The sequence below is a fragment of the Fusarium mangiferae genome (assembly GCF_900044065.1).
Source record: "Fusarium mangiferae strain MRC7560 genome assembly, contig: FMAN_scaffold004, whole genome shotgun sequence".
In the NCBI taxonomy this organism is placed as follows: domain Eukaryota; kingdom Fungi; phylum Ascomycota; class Sordariomycetes; order Hypocreales; family Nectriaceae; genus Fusarium; species Fusarium mangiferae.
The window spans coordinates 52,026-70,891 of NW_024573924.1; the positions used below are offsets into that span (position 1 = coordinate 52,026).

General features: G+C 50.2%; 3 protein-coding genes across 3 annotated transcripts; 1 reads left to right on the forward strand and 2 right to left on the reverse strand.

Annotated features, from left to right (window-relative positions):
- Window positions 1-350: 350 nt before the first annotated feature.
- On the reverse strand, window positions 351-8,533 carry FMAN_16093 (putative translation activator GCN1; the record flags this gene model as incomplete). Its single annotated transcript, XM_041829356.1, has 3 exons — window positions 351-899; window positions 957-8,269; window positions 8,395-8,533. The coding sequence occupies 3 exons, from the start codon at window positions 8,531-8,533 to the stop codon at window positions 351-353; spliced, it is 8,001 nt and encodes a 2,666-aa protein (XP_041680127.1).
- A 970-nt stretch (window positions 8,534-9,503) lies between these two features.
- On the forward strand, window positions 9,504-14,277 carry FMAN_16094 (uncharacterized protein; the record flags this gene model as incomplete). The annotated part of the gene is made up of 7 exons (XM_041829357.1): window positions 9,504-10,251; window positions 10,302-11,013; window positions 11,071-11,641; window positions 11,692-11,789; window positions 11,840-13,861; window positions 13,911-13,986; window positions 14,038-14,277. The coding sequence occupies 7 exons, from the start codon at window positions 9,504-9,506 to the stop codon at window positions 14,275-14,277; spliced, it is 4,467 nt and encodes a 1,488-aa protein (XP_041680128.1).
- A 397-nt stretch (window positions 14,278-14,674) lies between these two features.
- On the reverse strand, window positions 14,675-17,914 carry FMAN_16095 (uncharacterized protein; the record flags this gene model as incomplete). The annotated part of the gene is made up of 1 exon (XM_041829358.1): window positions 14,675-17,914. One exon carries the CDS (start codon window positions 17,912-17,914, stop codon window positions 14,675-14,677), a length of 3,240 nt encoding a protein of 1,079 aa, XP_041680129.1.
- Window positions 17,915-18,866: the final 952 nt, after the last annotated feature.

An 18,866-nucleotide genomic window follows, 5' to 3' on the forward strand; every position in this document is an offset into this window, starting at 1 on the left:
ATGAATCATGATTCTGAAATTTGATTTCGGGGTCTTATCGAGATAACCATTCTACATTTCGATCCAATTGAGAAGGATGCGAAGATGATATACAATTCGCACTGTTGTGGACAGCAGGAGTGTGTTAAAAGAGCTATACCAAATGGAAGTTTAGAATTGCAATTGTAGACCGTTGGTTCATTCTACTTTTGCATGCATGATCAAATCTTCGTTATCAAGGTAACAAGTAGATATGATTTATAGTGCATTTATCAACTATTCATCGAGTGGAACGGTACATTCAATGGCACCCGCCCAGGACATATGCCCAGACAGCCTAAGATTGTGTTTGCGACATGCTCTTTTACATTTTATGAGAAGGCTTCGCTGCCCACATCAACCTTTCCCACACTCCAAATCTCCTTCTCATCCTCAGCTTCATCATTGGACAGTCCCAATCCCCCCTGTCCACCCTCAGCCTCGCGCCTCTCGCGGGCTTGGGAGCCTAGCCTCATGGCGACACGTTTAAAATAGTCTCCCATGCTCCTCTTGGTGTTGGCTGGCAGATCTGCTCCATGACCAGCCATGAATTTATCGAAAATGCGGCTCTCTTCATCAGCCACATTGAAAAGCTCCACAAATGCCGCCTCAGCAGCGAGCTTGACGGGAATGACAGGGTCGCGAACACTGGCAAATATGGGTTGTGCTAACAGGGCGATATGAGGTCGGACCATCTCCATATCATTGCGACTGACAGTACGGACGACAACCAGTGCAAGTCTGCGTGAGTCGGTTGCATTGCCAGGTTGGATCACAGAGGCAAGGGCTTCAAAAATTCCCTTTGTCGTCTCAAATGTTTTTGGAGAATCAGATAGCAGGTACTTCCCAGTTGCCAGGATGCAATTGTCTGCAACAAATACCTAGACGGTTGTCAGTTTACGAATCATATTCGATCTGGGAATATAGATGTGGCTTACGTTCTTGTTGGTGACGCCCTGGCAAAGCAAATCGGGCAAGTCATCAGCCAGGGGGCTTTGAAGCAGCGCGTCTGGTGATTCCGCGAGTACCGAGTTCAGGGCAAGGACAGATGAATGAGTGAAATGCGAGGTCGCCACGCGGTTCTTCAATAAACCATGAGCGGCTTCCTCAGGAACATTTTTGATGAGAGCTCCCAGCAACTTGGCATTAGTGATGGTCATAGTCTCATCTCTCTCGTCCGTGTCCATGTCGATAAGTGACAAGACAGAAGCTCGTGATGCCTCACCCATATTCGCACCCGCCTTACTGATAACTTCATACAAGGCCTTGAGCATGGCCGTCTTGACACCGGGATCGGCCGTCTTCGACCCAGTGACTAGTTCAGCAATCAACGGATCAATACGAGGCGTATACTTGATCAAAGTACCTAGTGCCTTGGCAGCCCGTGTTCTCAAAGTTTCACTGGATGGGTCCGCAAGAGACTTGGCAAATGTACGTTGAAGCTGTGGAAGAAAAGGTTTCAATGCCGCAGGCATCTTATCCAGGAGATTATTGAGTGTCAGAAGGATCGCCGACTTGACTTCAGTGGCGCGCTCTGAAACGACACGGATCAGAGGACCAGTAATCTGGGTAACGAATGGTTTCAGAGAGGCCTCGCTTGTTCTGTCAACGATGTCTGAAATACCCAGAGCAGCTTGAACTCTTTGGTCTGCAGTACCATTCATCAAACCTTGCAGGAAGATTGGTAGAATAGCATTGATGCCCTTGGGTAGCTCGAACCCGCGCAGGTTTGCTCCTGCGACGCCGATACGCTGAAGAGTTTGTCGAGTGGAAACGACGAGTGACTCCATCTCCTCCTTTCGCAGCTTCTTTGTGAATGCGCTGAGAGCCACCCATGCAGTCTTGACGACATCTGTATCTCTGTCGTCAAAGGAGTTAAGCAATGAACGAATGATATCCTGGTTGTATCTGGAATAATCCACGCTGGCAGCGGCAAAAAAGTTGCCCAGATGGCGAGCAGTAGCCGCTCGGCGTCGGTGATCCTCGTGTTTGAGAAGCTGCAGTAGAACGTTCATGACTGTATTGAGACCATCGTATTCGTCAATCGACTGAATGACGGTGTCGAAAGATGTTGCCAGCTCTTCCCGAAGGCCATCGTCGTTACAATTTATCTCGTTATCCATGAGCGAATTGATAATGTTGGGGAGACGACGGTTCATCGCAGGACCAGCAACCTTGGACAGAGATGCAAGAGCCTTGGCATCGAAGGCTGATATGGGTGGTGTCGTGAGGGTTGGGATGAGGTTTGGCAGAATAATATTCGAGCGTGTTGTCTCAGTGAGCAGGGTGAGGAGTGCCTGCAGAGCATTGTCTGCGTCACGCTCGGAACGCAAAAGGTTGAGAAGGAAAGGAAGAACTTGATCAACTGCTCGCTTGCCAAAGATTTGCTGAAGCGAATCAAATGCTTCAGCAGCGGCTTCTCGAACATTCTCGTCAGAATCTGTCAGTGCGGTACGAACGACGGAAATCAGGGTCTTTTCGTGATCCTCAAGAGCCTCCGGCGATGCAGAAGAGATAAGCTCTCTCAAGGCAAAGCAAATACCCTGCTTAGCGTCAACATCTGTTGATGTCTGAAGGCCTTCTTCCAAAGTGGGAAGAAGACTGGACAGAACACTGTCTCCAGCCTTTCGGATAAGTTCTCCTAGGGCATTGCTGGCAATGACCTTGTGTTCCATGTTGGAACTTCCCAAGCGACGGATAAGAAGTTGTGTGAGGGTTGGCACAAGCTCCTTCAGGGTTCTCGGACTGTGAACAAGGACCTTCCAGACAGCAATAGCGGCCGAGCGAACGGCCCCAGCTGTATCGCAACGGCATACGTAGAGTGCAGAAAGTATCTTATTCCGCTTCTCCTCTCCGAGTGTTTCCTTTAGAGAAGCGCCTGCTTCTTTGATGTTCTCGTCCTCCTCAATGTCCTCAGCCTCTGTTCCAGCCTTGATACCAGTAAGGTTGAAGAGAAGATCCCCTACAAGCTCGACAGAGCTAAGTCGGATTCTGTAGCTGTCGTCCGCGAGGCCGCGTTCAAGTTCTGGAAGGAGGAGATCGACAGCACGAGCAGCAAAATTCTTGACTAGCAGACGACCTGCACGCAGTGCGGTTTCACGAATCGACTCAACATCATCGGCAAGACCAGCCAGAATAGGTGGTACGATGCGACCCAAGTAATTGGAGAAGCTATTGCCAAAACAGACTGGGAGGAAAATAAAAAGTGACATAAAGCCTTCGCGAACGGCGGGCTTTGAGGATTCGACATTTTGAAGAATGGTGGGAAGAGTCTCCTCCAGCCTTGTCGTTCCCAACCCAGCGAGCACCTCGCTGAGAGCCTGAGCGGATCCCAATCGATCACCAGCACCAGTATCTGATTTGAGAGTCTGCATCAGGCCAGGAATAAGATCGGGAAGTGTGTCTTCTCCGAGCTTCTCGACCAAAGAACCCAACGCTCTGGAAGCCGTCGCTCGAGTGGTAGGCACAGGGTCGACAATGGCAATCTTCAGACCAGCCACAAGTACCGGTAAATGCATGACCACGTCCTTCTTTTCGGTCAGATGAGCCAAGCTGCCGATTACCTGAGCTGCCTTGCGCTTGGTATTGGAACGATCGCCCAAACCACGCTGCAGAATGCGAGTGACCAATGCCAAAGATGGAGCATCGAGGTAATGAACAAACTGGACCTTGATGAGCGAGTCCAGGGCTTCATCGGTATACTTTGTAGGGTCACTCAGAGCCTTCAAAATAATGTCGACCAACGATTTAATTTCTGGATTGTTGATGACTTCACCAAACCTCTTTAAGCTTCGGTTTGCGGCAGCCCTTACTTCCTTGTGGCTGTCGTTTAACACACCTGTCAGAGGGGGAATGATGTCTGGCAGACTGTTGGCGAGCTGCTGCGGATCGAGGTATGCCATTGCACCAAGAAGGTCACAAGCACCCTTCTTGCTCCTCCACTGTTGCTCTTCAAGACCATCAAGCAGAGTTGGCATGATTCTCTTCACACCGTAAGAGCTTAGCTTCGCAAAGCACGACTTAGCCGCTGCCAGACAAGCCTCACGAACGTTTGCGTTAGCATCACCGAAGCCCGTCAGCAGCTGAGGCACAATCTGGATGACGTAAGGTTCAAAGACGCGTCCAAGCATAGTTGAGAGAAGTTCGTATGCTAGCAAAGCGGCCTCACGCTGATTTGCCTCCTTTTTGTTTTCCATTGCGTCAGTGAGAGTTGACAGAACTCGGTGCTCTCTTAGTGCCGCGATGCCTCTGCCCATTACAAGGCCAGCCAGACCATAAGCCGATCCCCTCTGAACAGCATACTTTTTAGAAGTGAGGAGCTGCTCCATGATTTGACCAAAGTATTTGGAAGACTGGTCAGGGCAGGCCCGGATCAAGGGAGGCAGGCATTCAGCAATGGCATATTGTACCGTCTCCGAGGGCGTACTTAGAGTTGTCACGAGGCGGTCGATAACGATAGGTATCTTGGGATCACCAGGGCTCAAATGGCGAGCCAAGGCACCGTACATAATAATCACTGCCTCGTTGACACGGTCAGCAGCGTCGCTGTTTTTGTCTGGCTGTTCCAAGGTCTGTTCGAATTTTGACATGAGCTCATCAAGGATGCCCTTGCCGTGAATTTCGATGGCCGTAATCGAAGCATCCAGCATTTCACCTCTCACTGCATCGTTGTTATCTCCAAGAGGGCCGGCATCGATGAGGAAGTCAAAGAAAGGATCGAGCTGATCAACCTTGAAAACTGGAGCAATCTCTTTGAAAGCTGTAGCGATACCTTGCCTCCCTTCCCAAGGATCGGACAGGTCCATCTTTTTGGGCATGCCGAACTCATCGAGCTGTTGAACTCGGGGTTTAGCAAGCTCGACGTAAGTGGCCTTGAGCTGGTCAAGCACCGCAGGTAAAGACTCATCATGTAAGCTAGCTGCTTCAGACAGGGAGCGAGCAGCGGCACGGCGCAACTGCCCATCTTTGCTCTCGAGGAAAGGTAACATTTTAAGTGGCACTTCCGGTGTCACTTCGAAGCCACTCTCCTCCCATATCTCCCGACCGAGATCTTGGTTTTCTTCCTCATCGTCATGAGCAGCGATCCAGATTTCACTGGAGTAGCCAAGCTCGCTCATGTCAATTTCAGCGCTGATAGATTGCAGCACAGTTGATCTAACTCGCGCTTCAGGCACCAGCGCACCCTTGGCAAGAATAACCATCTCACCACGGTCCATGTTTGGTGCGATGCAGCGGCACATATCAGCAAAACAGTCTCTCAGGAGCTTGTAATGCTGAGCATATGCCTGCATAGAAGTGATAAGAACTGAAAGGAGCTCGGCACGAGGAACAGCTTCATCACTACAGACATCTGTATGGTATGAGAGGAACTCGATGGCCAATACTAGCTGAGCATCTGCATCATCGGGAGAATCACCAACTCCACCTTTACGGAGAAGCTCCAGCACGAGCGGTAACGCGTAGATGAGTGATACACAGTCGAAAGGTCGCTGCTCGCCAGCAAATCGTAAACGGTACAAAACCCTTGTTACCAAATCCTCCACAGCTTCCTCTTGATAGTTGTCTGCCAGTGACACGCCGCGCAGCCTGAGGGCCGCGACGCCAACGAAAGGCCTCATCGAGCCCAGGCGCTCTGTGACCTTCTTTGCGCAAGTTATGTAAGCCAATGGAGCTGCATCACCAGTGATCATTGTAGCACCGGCGTCCATAATGTTGATTAAGAGTGAAACCGCAGTACCGAGCCATTGGGCAGCATCTGTTGGTGGACCAGTGGCAAGGCTTCGGATAATGCCAATGCCCCGTAAAAGTTTTGCCTCGATCTCAGTTATAGATTGCCTGATCAGGCTCTCTTTCTTGAGTTGAGCATTGACTTTTGCGTTCTCTTCTGGGGTCAGCTTCTTCTGTTGGCCCTTCTTCTTTTCAAGCTGACTCCTAAGTTCTTCCTCCCACTTGAGAATGTCATAGTCCTTTTTATTTTTGTCCAAGACTTGCTGAGACTTCTTTGCAAGCACATCAACGAACACGGTACCCTCAGGCGTTCTGAAAATGGCCGCTTCGACAGGACCAACATCGTGGAGTTGCTCGGCGTTGAGATCGCGGCTGAGGGTTTCCAGCAGGCGCGGTATAATGGCTTCGGGAGCAACAAAAGCCAAGTCAGCAGCTGCGTTGTACGCAGCTTTTTTGATGGCGTCAACCTGTCGGTATTGGTTAACGAGATTCTTGTACCCCGGGAGTGTCATGCAAACCTTCTGGGAGAACGATGTTTGATTCTCTATTTCTGTCAAAAGCTCACCTTGGTACTTCTTGACTAGATTGCCAGGGTCCAGTTCCATCCGGAGGCACAAATCGATCCAGTTTGCCCTAGGAATCAGCTCTGGGCGCGCCAGAACAAGGAGGTTGTTTGCCTGTGCCTCCAGATCCTCCGTGTTGATGGTTTCCCCGGACTTTTCGATGTCACTGGGGGTCAAACAGATAGCCTTCACAACCTGGATCAAGTTATGAGCGCCTGATGATGGTTCCTTATCAGGAGATCCAGAGTGCTTCAGATAATCCCAAAGGCCGGCGATAATGAAACCTGATACCAGTTTTGGACTACGAACGTACAGACTGGAAAGGGTCTTGGAGGTCTCCTGCTGAACAGTTGCCGGTACGCTCTGAGCGGTAACTAGGTGAATAATTGCTTCAGACCAAGCGAGGGCAACCTGATTATCGGCCTCTTTGTCAAGCCCTTGAAAGATAGAGTCCATAGCCCGTGAAAACCACTTAAGATCCTCATCGGCTGTGACCTTAGAGTAGATTCGAGGGCTGAGGAGGAAGGATGACTTGGGATCCAAGGATAGTGATTGCTTGGTAACCACTGCTTTTGTCAAGCTTAAATCGGCTGCAGAACCAGGAAGCACGCGGTTGATATGTGTGCTTACAGCCGTTAGGATGTAGGCACCAACAATGAGGCCGTTCTGAGCAGCACTAGCTGCATTGGAGGTCACCTCTGTGAAAGTGGTAATGAGTTTTGGTATCACTGCGTCCACAAAAGCAGCCATTGCTGAGGACACTGATTGCGCTTCATTGAGGGTTTGTAAGATGCCGCCGACACGGAGCAACCAGTACTTTCGAGAAGGAATTTTCTTTTCAGTAAGGCCCTTAGTAACGGATTCCAGCACACTTTTGGGGACCTCAGCATCGTTGGTCAATAAGAAAGAAACTGCTTTTGCTAAGGCTGAAGTCTCCGCAGCTAAAGCACTCTCATTACCTTCTTTGGCAGCGATGACTGCAACTGCGTTTGCGACTTGCTCGGCACTTGCTTTTGAAAGAGGTGCTGTCTGAAGCATTTGCGCATACAGTACACGGTGGTCAGGAGATGCAAGTTTGCCGGATTTCAGGGGTGTCGCAACCTCGTTGATCACCTTTTCCAATGACGCAGTATCGCCAGACTTATTGACCAGGGCGCTGAACGCATCTAAAGAGCCAGCACGAATAGCTGCATTGGTAGATTTTGCATTCGACAAAAGGGGCTTGAGCAGATTCTGCTCAAGAATCCTGGAGAGATCAAAATTCTCAGGGAGGCAACGAACAAGAGGCGTCACAACTCCACCAAGAATGACCTCAGGGGCGCGCAGAAGACCCTTCTCGAGAGCAGGGATCAGTTCTTTAGATATTCCTTCGAGTGTGGCAAACGAAGCGAAGAAGTCACGGAGTCCAAGCACTAGATGCTCTGGAACACTAGTTCGAGAGCCAATGATCTCTCTCGTGAAGAAATCGTAATACCTAGATTTGAGGGAATCGAGAACAGGTCGCAAGTGATCCTTCCTAGCAGATACGCCAGCGATGACCCCAAGTAAGACAGCATTCCTAGAGATCGACTGAGCCCCCTTCGCAGTCAGGACATCAACAGAAGCAGAAAGCCGTTTTTCGCTCAGTTCATTCGAAGAGAAGAGTTTCCGCAAACCCCTCCTCGTAACAATGATGGCGGAGTGAGTTACAGACTTCCTGCAAACGGGCTGGTGGCACTTCTCCAGAGCATCCGCATCTGCTAGGATGATATCGGTAGCAAATTGGTCCCACTGAGAGGCATCGAGATGCTGCATAAACAAACTGCACCATTCGACGAGAACGAATGCATTGGTAGGAGCAATGCCAGGTTTCTGGCTTTCCTTACGCAAGGCAGTTATGAGCGGGGCGATCGTTTTGGAGTCGGCACCAGACGAAATAAGCGCAACCAGACACTTCTGCACTGACAGCCTGGACTGCCTATCTGCGTAGAAAGCGTATGTTCCGAAAAGGAGCGGGAGGAGACTTGTAATTGAGGCGCTGTCAAGGGCTTCGAAGCTACGGTCAGCTGATTGATAGAATGATGGAAGAGGACAAGGGCTTGCGCACATTTCTGGGCCAATTTGTCTTCGATTGTGCGCAACTGAGTGATTCGAACAGCGGTCGAGGATGAGGACAGAGCCTGTTTAACGACGGCCATGTCAAGATGGGCCGGAGCGCCAGAGTCGGATGAGTCGCCCTTAGACATTCTGGAGTTCGGAAACGGAGGTATATGTTCGGGTTGGTGAACTCATCTGGGGCTACCAGAGCTCGTGGACGCCAATTTCGAGGCGTAGATCCTCAGTCGAGGTGGTGGAACGAAGGTAATATCAAGAAGGGTGGGTGGTAGGCTCGTAGTTGGTGTTTTAGAATTTTTGGGCACCAAATCCGTCAAGAGAACGCAAATATCTCGACCTATGGACCTTTACCCCACGTTGAATCAACAGTGGTCACCTTACCTAAGACCTCCCGTCCAGAGGGATCCAATAGATACCTACCTACCTAACTAGTTACCTAGGCACCTATGGTAGCACGTCGAAAGCTCGACAGGCCATTTAGGTGGGGTTTGGAGCCCTGAAAGTCTCTAGCCCGCTGAAATTCTCGCGGCCCGGCATGACGCATCGCAGGCTGGCCTGTCCTGATACATTGCTAGCCTCCGTGACTAAGCCTCCAGCACGGAAGCCGTTCAGCAATGCACCTGTACCTTGCAGATCTATCTGAAAATCGATCCAAGGAACAATCTTGTCACTCACTACCTAGGTACCTACTAGTTGGGAAGGAAGGTCGGTAGATTGCAATTCTGTTGCACTGGCGGTATATCCGCTGGACCATGAATCTCTCCCCAAGGCCCTTCTTCTAGCTGATCAAAGCTTCATTATTGTGGTACTATCCCTCCTCTCTAACATCTTCCTTCAGGCATGATCCACAGAACTGGAGATCAAAGCCCTTGCGTCACAACCTCCACCTTCAAATCACTTCACTCCTGCACCCTTCGTCTGTAGATCGGCACTCTCAATGACCTGCAATCGAATTTTCTAGCCCTCTTTATTGCAGGGAACCTAATCCTCAGTTTCACTGGCAGATTTCTCTCGGCCATGATACCCCCAAACTAGAGAGTGCTTATTCTTTTTTCAACCCTTTCTCAGTTTCTACCGCCTGCTGGTCCTCCGTTGACGATAATGGCGGGTGCGAAAAAGAAAAAGAAGCCTGCTGCTAACCCAGCTCGAGGATTCGCAACCACGTCGGTTGCCTCCAAGCCCAGACCTGACGTTGCCGAGTCTGAATCGAAGCCTGTCACTATCAAAGGCCAAAGTGCCCCTCCATCGACCCAGAAGGATGCCCCTCCATCATCGTCCGCAACAACTGGCGATGCGACCACCAATGCTGGAACCCAGGAGTCGACCCTCAGCCCCGAAGAGTTCGAGAAGCAGTTGGAAGAGTCTGAGCTGCAATTGCTCGTGGAGAAACACGCAGCAAAAACAAAGAAAGATGCTCAACGGCAACGTAATCGTCTCGATACTGACCGTCGACTCCTTCGTGGCCAGGCCGATTCGATCAATAGTTTCAAATGGCTACCGCCAGACTTGATGGATCACATACTCGACCTTGTGCAAGCAGAAAATCGATTTGCCGCTTCTAGCCTGTCCTCATCGGAGAACGCTGGTGTTGGGAAGGTGCCTCCTGAAGAGGACATGATCATCCGCCTCTGGACATTACAACAGACCCTGATCGCCGCAGAATTCCCCTCGGACCGAGTGACAGCTACGATACGATATATCCTCGACATAGCACCTAATGTCGCATCGACAAATCGAGATTCTATCTGGGGACTCGAAGAGGCCCTCGACTGGCTAGCCAGAGAATGCAAGATTGGAGAACTGCCCAGTTACGAACCTAGATCGAAGCCGATCCCCAAAAGCACCGGTGGTTCGTCTCCCAGCGTCTTGGGGCCCTCTCAGACTAACTATGTATAATAGATACTCCCCAGGACAGTCCAATGCCGAGTCGCTCTAGTACTCCTCGTCAAACTGATACTCGGAACGGCCGTAAAAACAAGCCAGCTGGGAGCAACGCTCGATCATTCAAGGGTTCCTCACCTAGTAAAAAACTGGTGGTAGCTTGTGACAGCGACATAGAAGCTGACGAGCTTGTTCCAAAATACCTGGAGACTAAAGCCAAATTGCTAGAACACGAGCGCGGAAAGGACCAGTCAGGTAGCTCAAAGACATCAGAATCGGACGAGGAACTTGCTGTTGCCAAGCTCGAAGCTAAGATTCGGAAGATCGAAAATGATGTTCTTTTCGATAAGTATGAAGCCGAGCAACGGTGGAGAGTCCAAAGAATTGATCTCGAAAGGCGACTGGCTGCCGAGAAGCAAGAATACCAAGCTCAAGCCGAGGTGATACCAGCCAGAGCGGATGAAACCCCTTATGAGCAAGTGGAAAATGATGACATCAACGATGAAGCTGAGCGTATCGCCGCCGAAGTCCTAGCCGAGGGGCAAGATGAGGATGAAGATGATATCGGCGGATTATTTGCATCTCTGCCTCAAAATGAGGTTGACTCAAGCACAGGCGAAAACCGTACCATTGTAAACTCAGCCGATGGAAATCGAATTACTATTCGCGATTTTGGGAAGTGGACTGGCATTAGTCCTCGAAGGGCACTCGAGGAAGCATGCCGTTCGAGGTAAGCCCACTTGATGTCGCTACAAATTGCGTAAAATGTGCTGATCGCGAATCTTAGGGACTCTTCGGCAAGAATTTCATACTCTTTTGTATCAGATGCTTCGTTCGCAAATCGCCATTCCTTGGATATTACCTGGACCAAACCTCAGGAAGTGCCACCACCAGCGGCCTCATCTGACGTACATATTGTGGCGGACCCTTATAGATTCACTTTTACGATGACCGACATTGCAACACCAGATGCTAAGCAGTCCGAATCTTATATTTCCACAGCGGCCCTGTTTTATACCTTCAGCGGCAATGCCAAGGACGAAAAAGTGGTGATCAGACTTCCCCATGTCTGGAAAGACGTTTGGGCGGAACTTGCTGAAGCACGAAAAGCTCAAATTGACGAGCAAGACAGAGATGTGGTGAGGGACTTACGAGCTCTGGTGCGTCAGAGACATGATCAGGAGCTTGAAGATGGTGTTATCATTCAAGGCGCGTTTCGGGGACGGGGCGCCAAGCATACTCACGACTCTGGCGATGACGGTGGTCAAGATCGATCAAGGCAGAACGCTGCAAATGGGGAGTATTTTCAGAAGATTTGGGCAGAGAAGTCGAGCACGCGCAAGTTCCAAATGATGCTGGTAAGCAACAACCTGTGTTACTAGGTTGCCATGACGCTAACGAAACCCAGCAATCCCGAATGCAACTCCCCATGTGGAATTTCCGAGAGCAAGTCTTGGCTGCTGTCGACGAGAATCAAGTGATAATTGTTTGTGGTGAGACTGGATGGTATGGTTTTCGAACATGACGTTCTTGAGGTCTTGCTAATTGGACAATAGCGGAAAGAGTACTCAAGTTCCGTCTTTCTTGCTAGAGCACCAGCTTTCCCAGGGAAAACCCTGCAAGGTTTACTGCACAGAGCCAAGAAGGATCTCTGCGATTTCCCTCGCTCGCCGTGTCAGTGAAGAGCTTGGAGAAAACAGAAATGACCTCGGAACGAATAGATCCCTAGTCGGATATTCTATTCGACTCGAGGCTAATACCTCGCGGGAAACAAGGCTGGTCTACGCAACCACAGGTATTGTAATGCGAATGCTTGAGGGCTCCAATGATCTGCAGGAAGTAACGCACCTGGTGCTTGATGAAGTTCACGAGCGGTCTATTGACAGCGACTTTCTTCTGATCGTCCTGAAGAAGCTCCTCATAAGACGCAAGGACTTGAAGGTTGTTCTTATGTCTGCTACAGTGGATGCGGATCGTTTCTCCGCTTACCTTGGCGGTGCACCAGTTCTCAATATCCCTGGAAGAACGTTCCCAGTGCAGGTTAGATACCTCGAGGATGCCATTGAACTCACTGGATATACACCTGCGGATTCTGGGCCTGACAAAATGGTTGACTTGGATGAAGATCCTGCAGAGAGTGACGGAGAAAACACCAAGAGTGATATTTCCAAGAGTCTATTAGGATATACTGCAAGAACACGGTCGACACTGGCTCAAATTGATGAGTACCGTATCGATTTCGATCTCATTCTGCAGTTGATATCTCAAATTGCGGTTGACGAACATCTGCAGAATTTCAGCAAGGCTATTCTGGTCTTTTTGCCAGGTATTGCTGAGATTCGCACACTGAACGACATGCTGCTAGGGGATCCCAGGTTTGCCAAAGACTGGCTTGTTTATCCTCTCCATTCAACCATCGCTACGGAAGACCAAGAATCGGCATTCCTTGTCCCACCATCAGGAATTCGTAAAATCGTTCTTGCCACCAACATTGCCGAAACCGGAATCACCATTCCCGACGTCACTTGTGTCATTGACACTGGCAAGCATCGTGAGATGCGCTTCGATGAGCGACGCCAACTCTCACGCCTGATTGATACCTTCATTTCCCGTGCCAACGCAAAGCAAAGGCGAGGTCGAGCAGGGCGTGTACAAGAAGGGTTATGCTTTCATATGTTCACCAAATTTCGCCATGATCAGTTAATGAGCGACCAGCAGACGCCCGAGATGCTTCGACTTTCTTTGCAAGACTTGGCGATCCGAGTCAAGATCTGTAAGATCGGAGGGATCGAGGAGACACTTGGCGATGCTCTTGACCCCCCCTCGGCCAAAAATATCCGTCGGGCGGTTGATGCTCTTATAGACGTTCGCGCCCTTACTCAGGCTGAAGAACTCACACCGCTTGGACATCAATTAGCCAGGTTGCCTTTAGATGTATTCTTGGGTAAACTCATTCTGTATGGAGTCATCTTCAAGTGTTTGGACATGGCTATCACTTCTGCTGCTATCTTATCTTCCAAATCACCCTTCTCGGCGCCGTTTGGACAGCGCGCTCAGGCAGATAATGCTCGCATGGCTTTCCGTCGGGGAGATTCCGATCTTCTCACTATTTACAACGCATACCTGGCTTGGAAGCGAGTATGCCAGTCTGCTGGGGGCGGCGGAAAGGAGTTCCAGTTCTGCCGCAAGAACTTTTTGAGTCAGCAAACTCTTGCAAACATCGAAGACCTCAAAGGACAACTCCTTACCTCTCTCGCCGACTCCGGCTTTCTTTCTCTCACTGAAGACGAAAGAAGAGCCCTTTCCCGAGCTCGGTTTTCTGGAGGCAGAGGACGAAGGCAGCAGCAATTTTATGACATTCCTCGAAGAGTCAACCTCAACAGCGATAACGATATTGTTTCGGCATCAGTTATCGCCTGGAGCTTTTACCCCAAAATTCTTGTGAGAGACGCGCCCGGGTCCAAGGCCCTAAGAAACATCGGCACAAGTCAGTCCATTAGTCTCCATCCATCGTCTGTCAACCGGGGACGCCACGACCTTCGATGGCTTTCTTATTATCATATTATGCAGTCCAGAGCGTAAGTTTTGCCGAACACAGAAGAGGTGAACTGGCTAATATTCAACAAGGGTTTACCACGCCCACGAGGCTACTGCGGTGGAAGCATTCGCCATTGCACTACTTTGTGGCGATGTACGATGTGATGTAAGAACACAAATCTTTTCTATAGCTGTATCACTAATAAGATCCTACCAGATGTACTCCGGGGTCATCGTTCTCGATGGAAACCGCGGTCGCTTTGCAGTACCAGACTGGAAAACGATGCTAGTCATGAAGGTCCTCCGAACACGTTTACGGGAGCTCTTGACGAGATCTTTCAAGCAGCCAGGCAAGCTCCCTACTGCTCAGCAAGAAAAGTGGCTTGATGTTTGGCAGAGGATCTTCACACAAGATTTTCAGGATAGATCTACCGCGGGCATAATGGGTAAGGGGTGAGAATACACTTTCCATGGGTGTCTTGTTTGACTAGCTGTAAACTGAGTATCAAGGCCATCGTAGGATGCCAGAACCAGAACGGGAGACAAGTTGCACATACTGGGAGAAAGGGGCTTATTTTATCTTGCCAGATTTTCTTGGGGAGTGATTGGCATATAGCCGTGCTGGCTTTGAAGGTCAGTGGAAAGCCATCTGAACAATTCGCAAATGAAAGAACCCGACCGCATGATAGCCCATGTTTGATTTGATTGATTCGCATTCAACAACTGCATTCATTCGTACAGCCATGTAATAAACACTCCCTTCCCTTCCCTAGTCCCCTGGATATCATTGAAGTTTAATGAATTACATTGTGCTGCATCAGTATACCACTCAAAACCAGCGACTGACTCTGCACTTATAGTTCAGACCCAGACTTTTCTCCTTCGTCTCCTTTCTTCGTATCTTGTCCACTGGCGAGGAACATCGTCTTGAAGTCGGCGTTGCTCTTCTTTGACGAGGTATCAGAATCGCCGTTCTGAGCCGGCCTGGGTGCGCTGGGCTTGAAGCCCAGGCCACGGCGAGGGCCAGGTTTCCCGAGCACTGGTCGCCGGATTGTAGTTGGCGGAAGCATGAGAGTGGTTGACGAGCTACCTGCAGCCTTGGGCTTCTGTTCTTGACCTTTGCTCCTATCCCTGTCCCTTTTCCCGTAGACAATACGGTCCTGGGTACGTTGTGCCTTGGCTTGCCGAAGTTCCTCCATTGTGCCCGTTCGAAGCTTGTGACCCTCAAAGTCCATACTATCGAGCTGTAAACTCGCCTTGCCCGCAGTAGCTGCATCGACAAACTCGATTTTAGCGCCACCATTACCGGGAAGCACAGTTAGCTTCACAATAGCACCCAAAGGCTCGACGAGTGCTCGGATTCGTGCATCGTTCACAGTATCAGGTAGGCCCATAAGAGCGATCGTCTTTGCTGAGATGTCCGCTGCGGTGGGTTTGGACTGAGCTTCATCGGGTGCGTCTTCCATTGCTTCGTCACCCTCAGCATCGTGTGATAAAGGCGCAGGCGAGCTTCTGGCGGTATCCGTAACAACAGTTGTTGCAGCGCGTTTAATCTTTGACTCTTTGGAAAGAGAAACCTCTAGGATCTGGCTCTTGAACTTGGTGTTGTTCATTTCTGTCACGGCCTTCTCAGCCTCCTCTTTGGTCGTAAAATCAATGAAAGCAAATCCTTTAGTCTTACCCACCAGGTTTCGGGGGAGATTGACTCGCGTGACATTGCCATACTTGGAAAAGACTTCTCTCAAATCCGCCTCGGTTGCCGTTCGATCCAAATTACTAATATGTATCTCTCTGCCTTCTGCAAGGGCACCTTCACGAGCCTTCTTGTGACCCGGGTCAGAATATTTGGCGAGAAGCTTCAGGCCTCCTTCAAGAACGGTGCCATCCTTCTTCACAGCTTTCGCTGATGCCTCCTGATCTCGGAACGAGACATAGCAAAACCGACGTCGGGTATCGACCTTAAGGCTAGGCAATCTAATGCTCAAGATCTCGCCGCAATCTTTGAAGAGGTCGCGAATATACTTTTGATCAGCAGCAGGAGGATAATTTGCAACGTAAACGGTCAAATCGTTCCCTAGCTTTACGGTAAGTTGTGACTGGCCGAAGTATTTGCCGTCTCTTAACAAGGCGGATTGAGCTTCTTCAGGGGACTTGAATTCGATAAGTGCTGTTGAGGAACCGGTCTTCTCCTCGCGGACCAAAGCTGTTATGTTGTTGATGTGGCCGTACTCTTTGAAATATTGTCGAAGCTTGGTTTTGTCAACATCGGCCGGTAGATTGGAGACAAGGATTGTCGAATTTTCCCTGTCTCTCTTCAGGGGCTGACCGTGTTGAGTTGCCAGAGCTTGCTCAGACACCAACCCATTGGGCTCGTTCCTTTGTCGCTTCTTATTGTTTTCAGGTCCATCTGTAGTATCAATTTCAGAATCCCTTTTCCTTTTAGAACCACCCGGTGATGTAGACCCCTGGCCCTTCTCTAGAGTTTCAGGGGCAGTGTAGTAGGCGGCATAGGCCGCAGCCTTCTCTTGTTCCTCCCGTTCCCTGCGCTTTTTGACTTCTTTCCCAGTCTTGTGAACACGATCCGCTGCCTTTCGCAGGGGCAGTGGCATTTCGTAGTCGTTGCAATGCTGCATATACACCTCCAGAACTTTCTCTGGCCAGTCAATAGTTCTGCGAGCAACAGCACGGGTAAGAACGGCAGTGGCCAGTGTTGGTATTCGATAAGTGCCACCGCCAGAGGAAGGTGTAGGGCTTCTGTTGTCTTGGGCACCGGCTGATGAGAAGATGAGCATCTCCCACATATAATACCTGAACCAAAAGTCGTGGTTATCTGCATGGATCTGCAGGGCTGCCAGCTTGTTCCACTGAGCTCTGGCTTCGTCCACGGCACCCTTCTTTTCTGTGAGATACTGAATGTAGATGCGCTCCAGTCGAAACTTGGGGTCACCCTGGAAGTCCTTGTCATAGAGTCGCTTTCCAACAACTGAAACGTCCTCCAGAGCCGCGATAAGACCTACATCGGCAACATCAACAGCCTCGTCGGAGGCACTAGCATCCATAGCATTGCGTTTCAGGAACCCACACCAAGCCACATACATTTCGATCATGCCCTCCATGCCATCTTTGAGTAATTGATCCTCGCTAGTTGCAGAATGTTTGATGGCCTCAACCTCAGCGAATGGACGCTTAGCTTCTTCGGCACACATAATGTATCTATTCCAGAGAAGGCCGGACCAGGGACAGTGCTGAACAGCTCTACGGAGTACGTCGAGGAGACTGCTCGGCGCTTGGAGATCGGTGTTGGATGAGGATAGAAAAACGATGTACTCGTACCAGGTATTTTGGTCTGTAGCAAGAGCACCGGTGAGAGCACGTGCGTACAGGCCACGGCAAAGATCAATTCCGATTTCGGGATTGTCGTTGCTGCGCTTACTCTGAAGCATCTCCCACTCAAGATACGTAGTGAAGGCAGTTTTCTGTGCTTCGACATCACCTGCGTCCATCGCTTTCTTCAAAGCAGATTCGTAGGGGTCTCGAGCAGCGATCAGTCGTTTCGTCTCCTGGGCATTGGTGGTAACATCCTTCATGGATTCCTCCCATGCAGCGCGGTTATACTCTGATAGGAAAGTAGAGAAGTTCTGAGATGTTTCGTCCCAGGTACGATGGGGAGTAAGCAGGCGGTCACGATAAAGATGTGTGATGCGCTTTATGCCTTCGGGGGTTCTCGTCTTAGCCAGCAATTCCATCTCCAGTGAGATCCAACGATCCCAGAGAAGATGACTATCCCCTAGGCGGTAGCGAATAGCCTCGTAGCCTTGCTGCCACAAGTCGAGAGCGCCGCCGAAAGAAAATAGCTCTCGGCCGAGCATGCGCTCTTCATCAGACCAGCCATGGCCTGTAGGGGCCTGAGTTGCTTCCCACAAGGACCAGAAGTAGTTGCAGTAGGCAAGCCAGATGCGCAAGCTGCCAGGCTCAGAGCCGACAGCCAGCTTGTAATGCTCGACAGCATTGACTCGCTGCTCGAGGTCGGAGGCGTTGCGGACGATCTCTTCGAGATAGGCAAGCCAGTTCTCTTCGCCTACTGGGTTGGCCATGTTTGTCGCGTGTGCACGTTTTGGTGGAGGCGCATCACAAGATGCTCTTGGTATTATCGACACAACCTCAATAGCGGCGCATAGGATGTTGTAAAGGTGAGACCGGGAGGGGGTAGTCGAAAGGCCAGATATCGTTGGAAACAGGTAGTCGATGAACGTGTACGTGTCGACGCTGTCGCAGAACCTCTCGGGTTCGTGGGAGTGAAGAGCTGGAGGCGATGGGAAAGTTTGGGATCTGGTAAAGGAGAGACTGAAAGATTGGGATAATGGCGTCTGCCGCCAGGCAATACCTGTTCAGCTCCGCTGAGTCAGTACTACCTAGGTAGGTAGGAAAGGAAATAATGGAGGCCTGGATTTAGAGGACGCCGACCAAAGGCAGCCTGAGGTTGATCAGCGATTGCCGGGCTTGTGTGAGTCTTGCAAGACTGCACGCGTGGAGTGGGCAAAAAAAAGCTGCCGCCAATAATTCGACGCCTTCCAGCGGACTGTGAAATAAATGGACTGGGCTGGGCTGGGCTGGGCTGGGCTGGGGACTAAGGTAAGCACAGGGATGTATTTTCCCAGAAGCACGGGAAGCGAGGGTCGTTAAAATGATGTAATGCCTGGAACTCCACTAAAGTTCAGGGTACATGCATCGCAACCCTTCTGTACTGCTGGTGTAGTAGAGCAGATGATCTTGAATTCGGAGCCAGCAGCACATTAGTGTGGTCTTGCTACCTAAGCTTATAAGGCTTCAAAGTACTCCTGGTACATCTCGAGATTCGATACGAGACCTCTAGTAATGAAGAACGACATTTCATTCTTCTTTCCTACAGCCAAAGTGCCATTGTTTCCAGAGCTCTCTAAATAATCCCGGCTCCCAGGTCCTTCAAGGCTCAGTACTGGATACCCTAGCACTGGACCCGTTGTCTCTTGGTCGATCCATTTCCCAAAATGTCCGAGCTAATAGAGA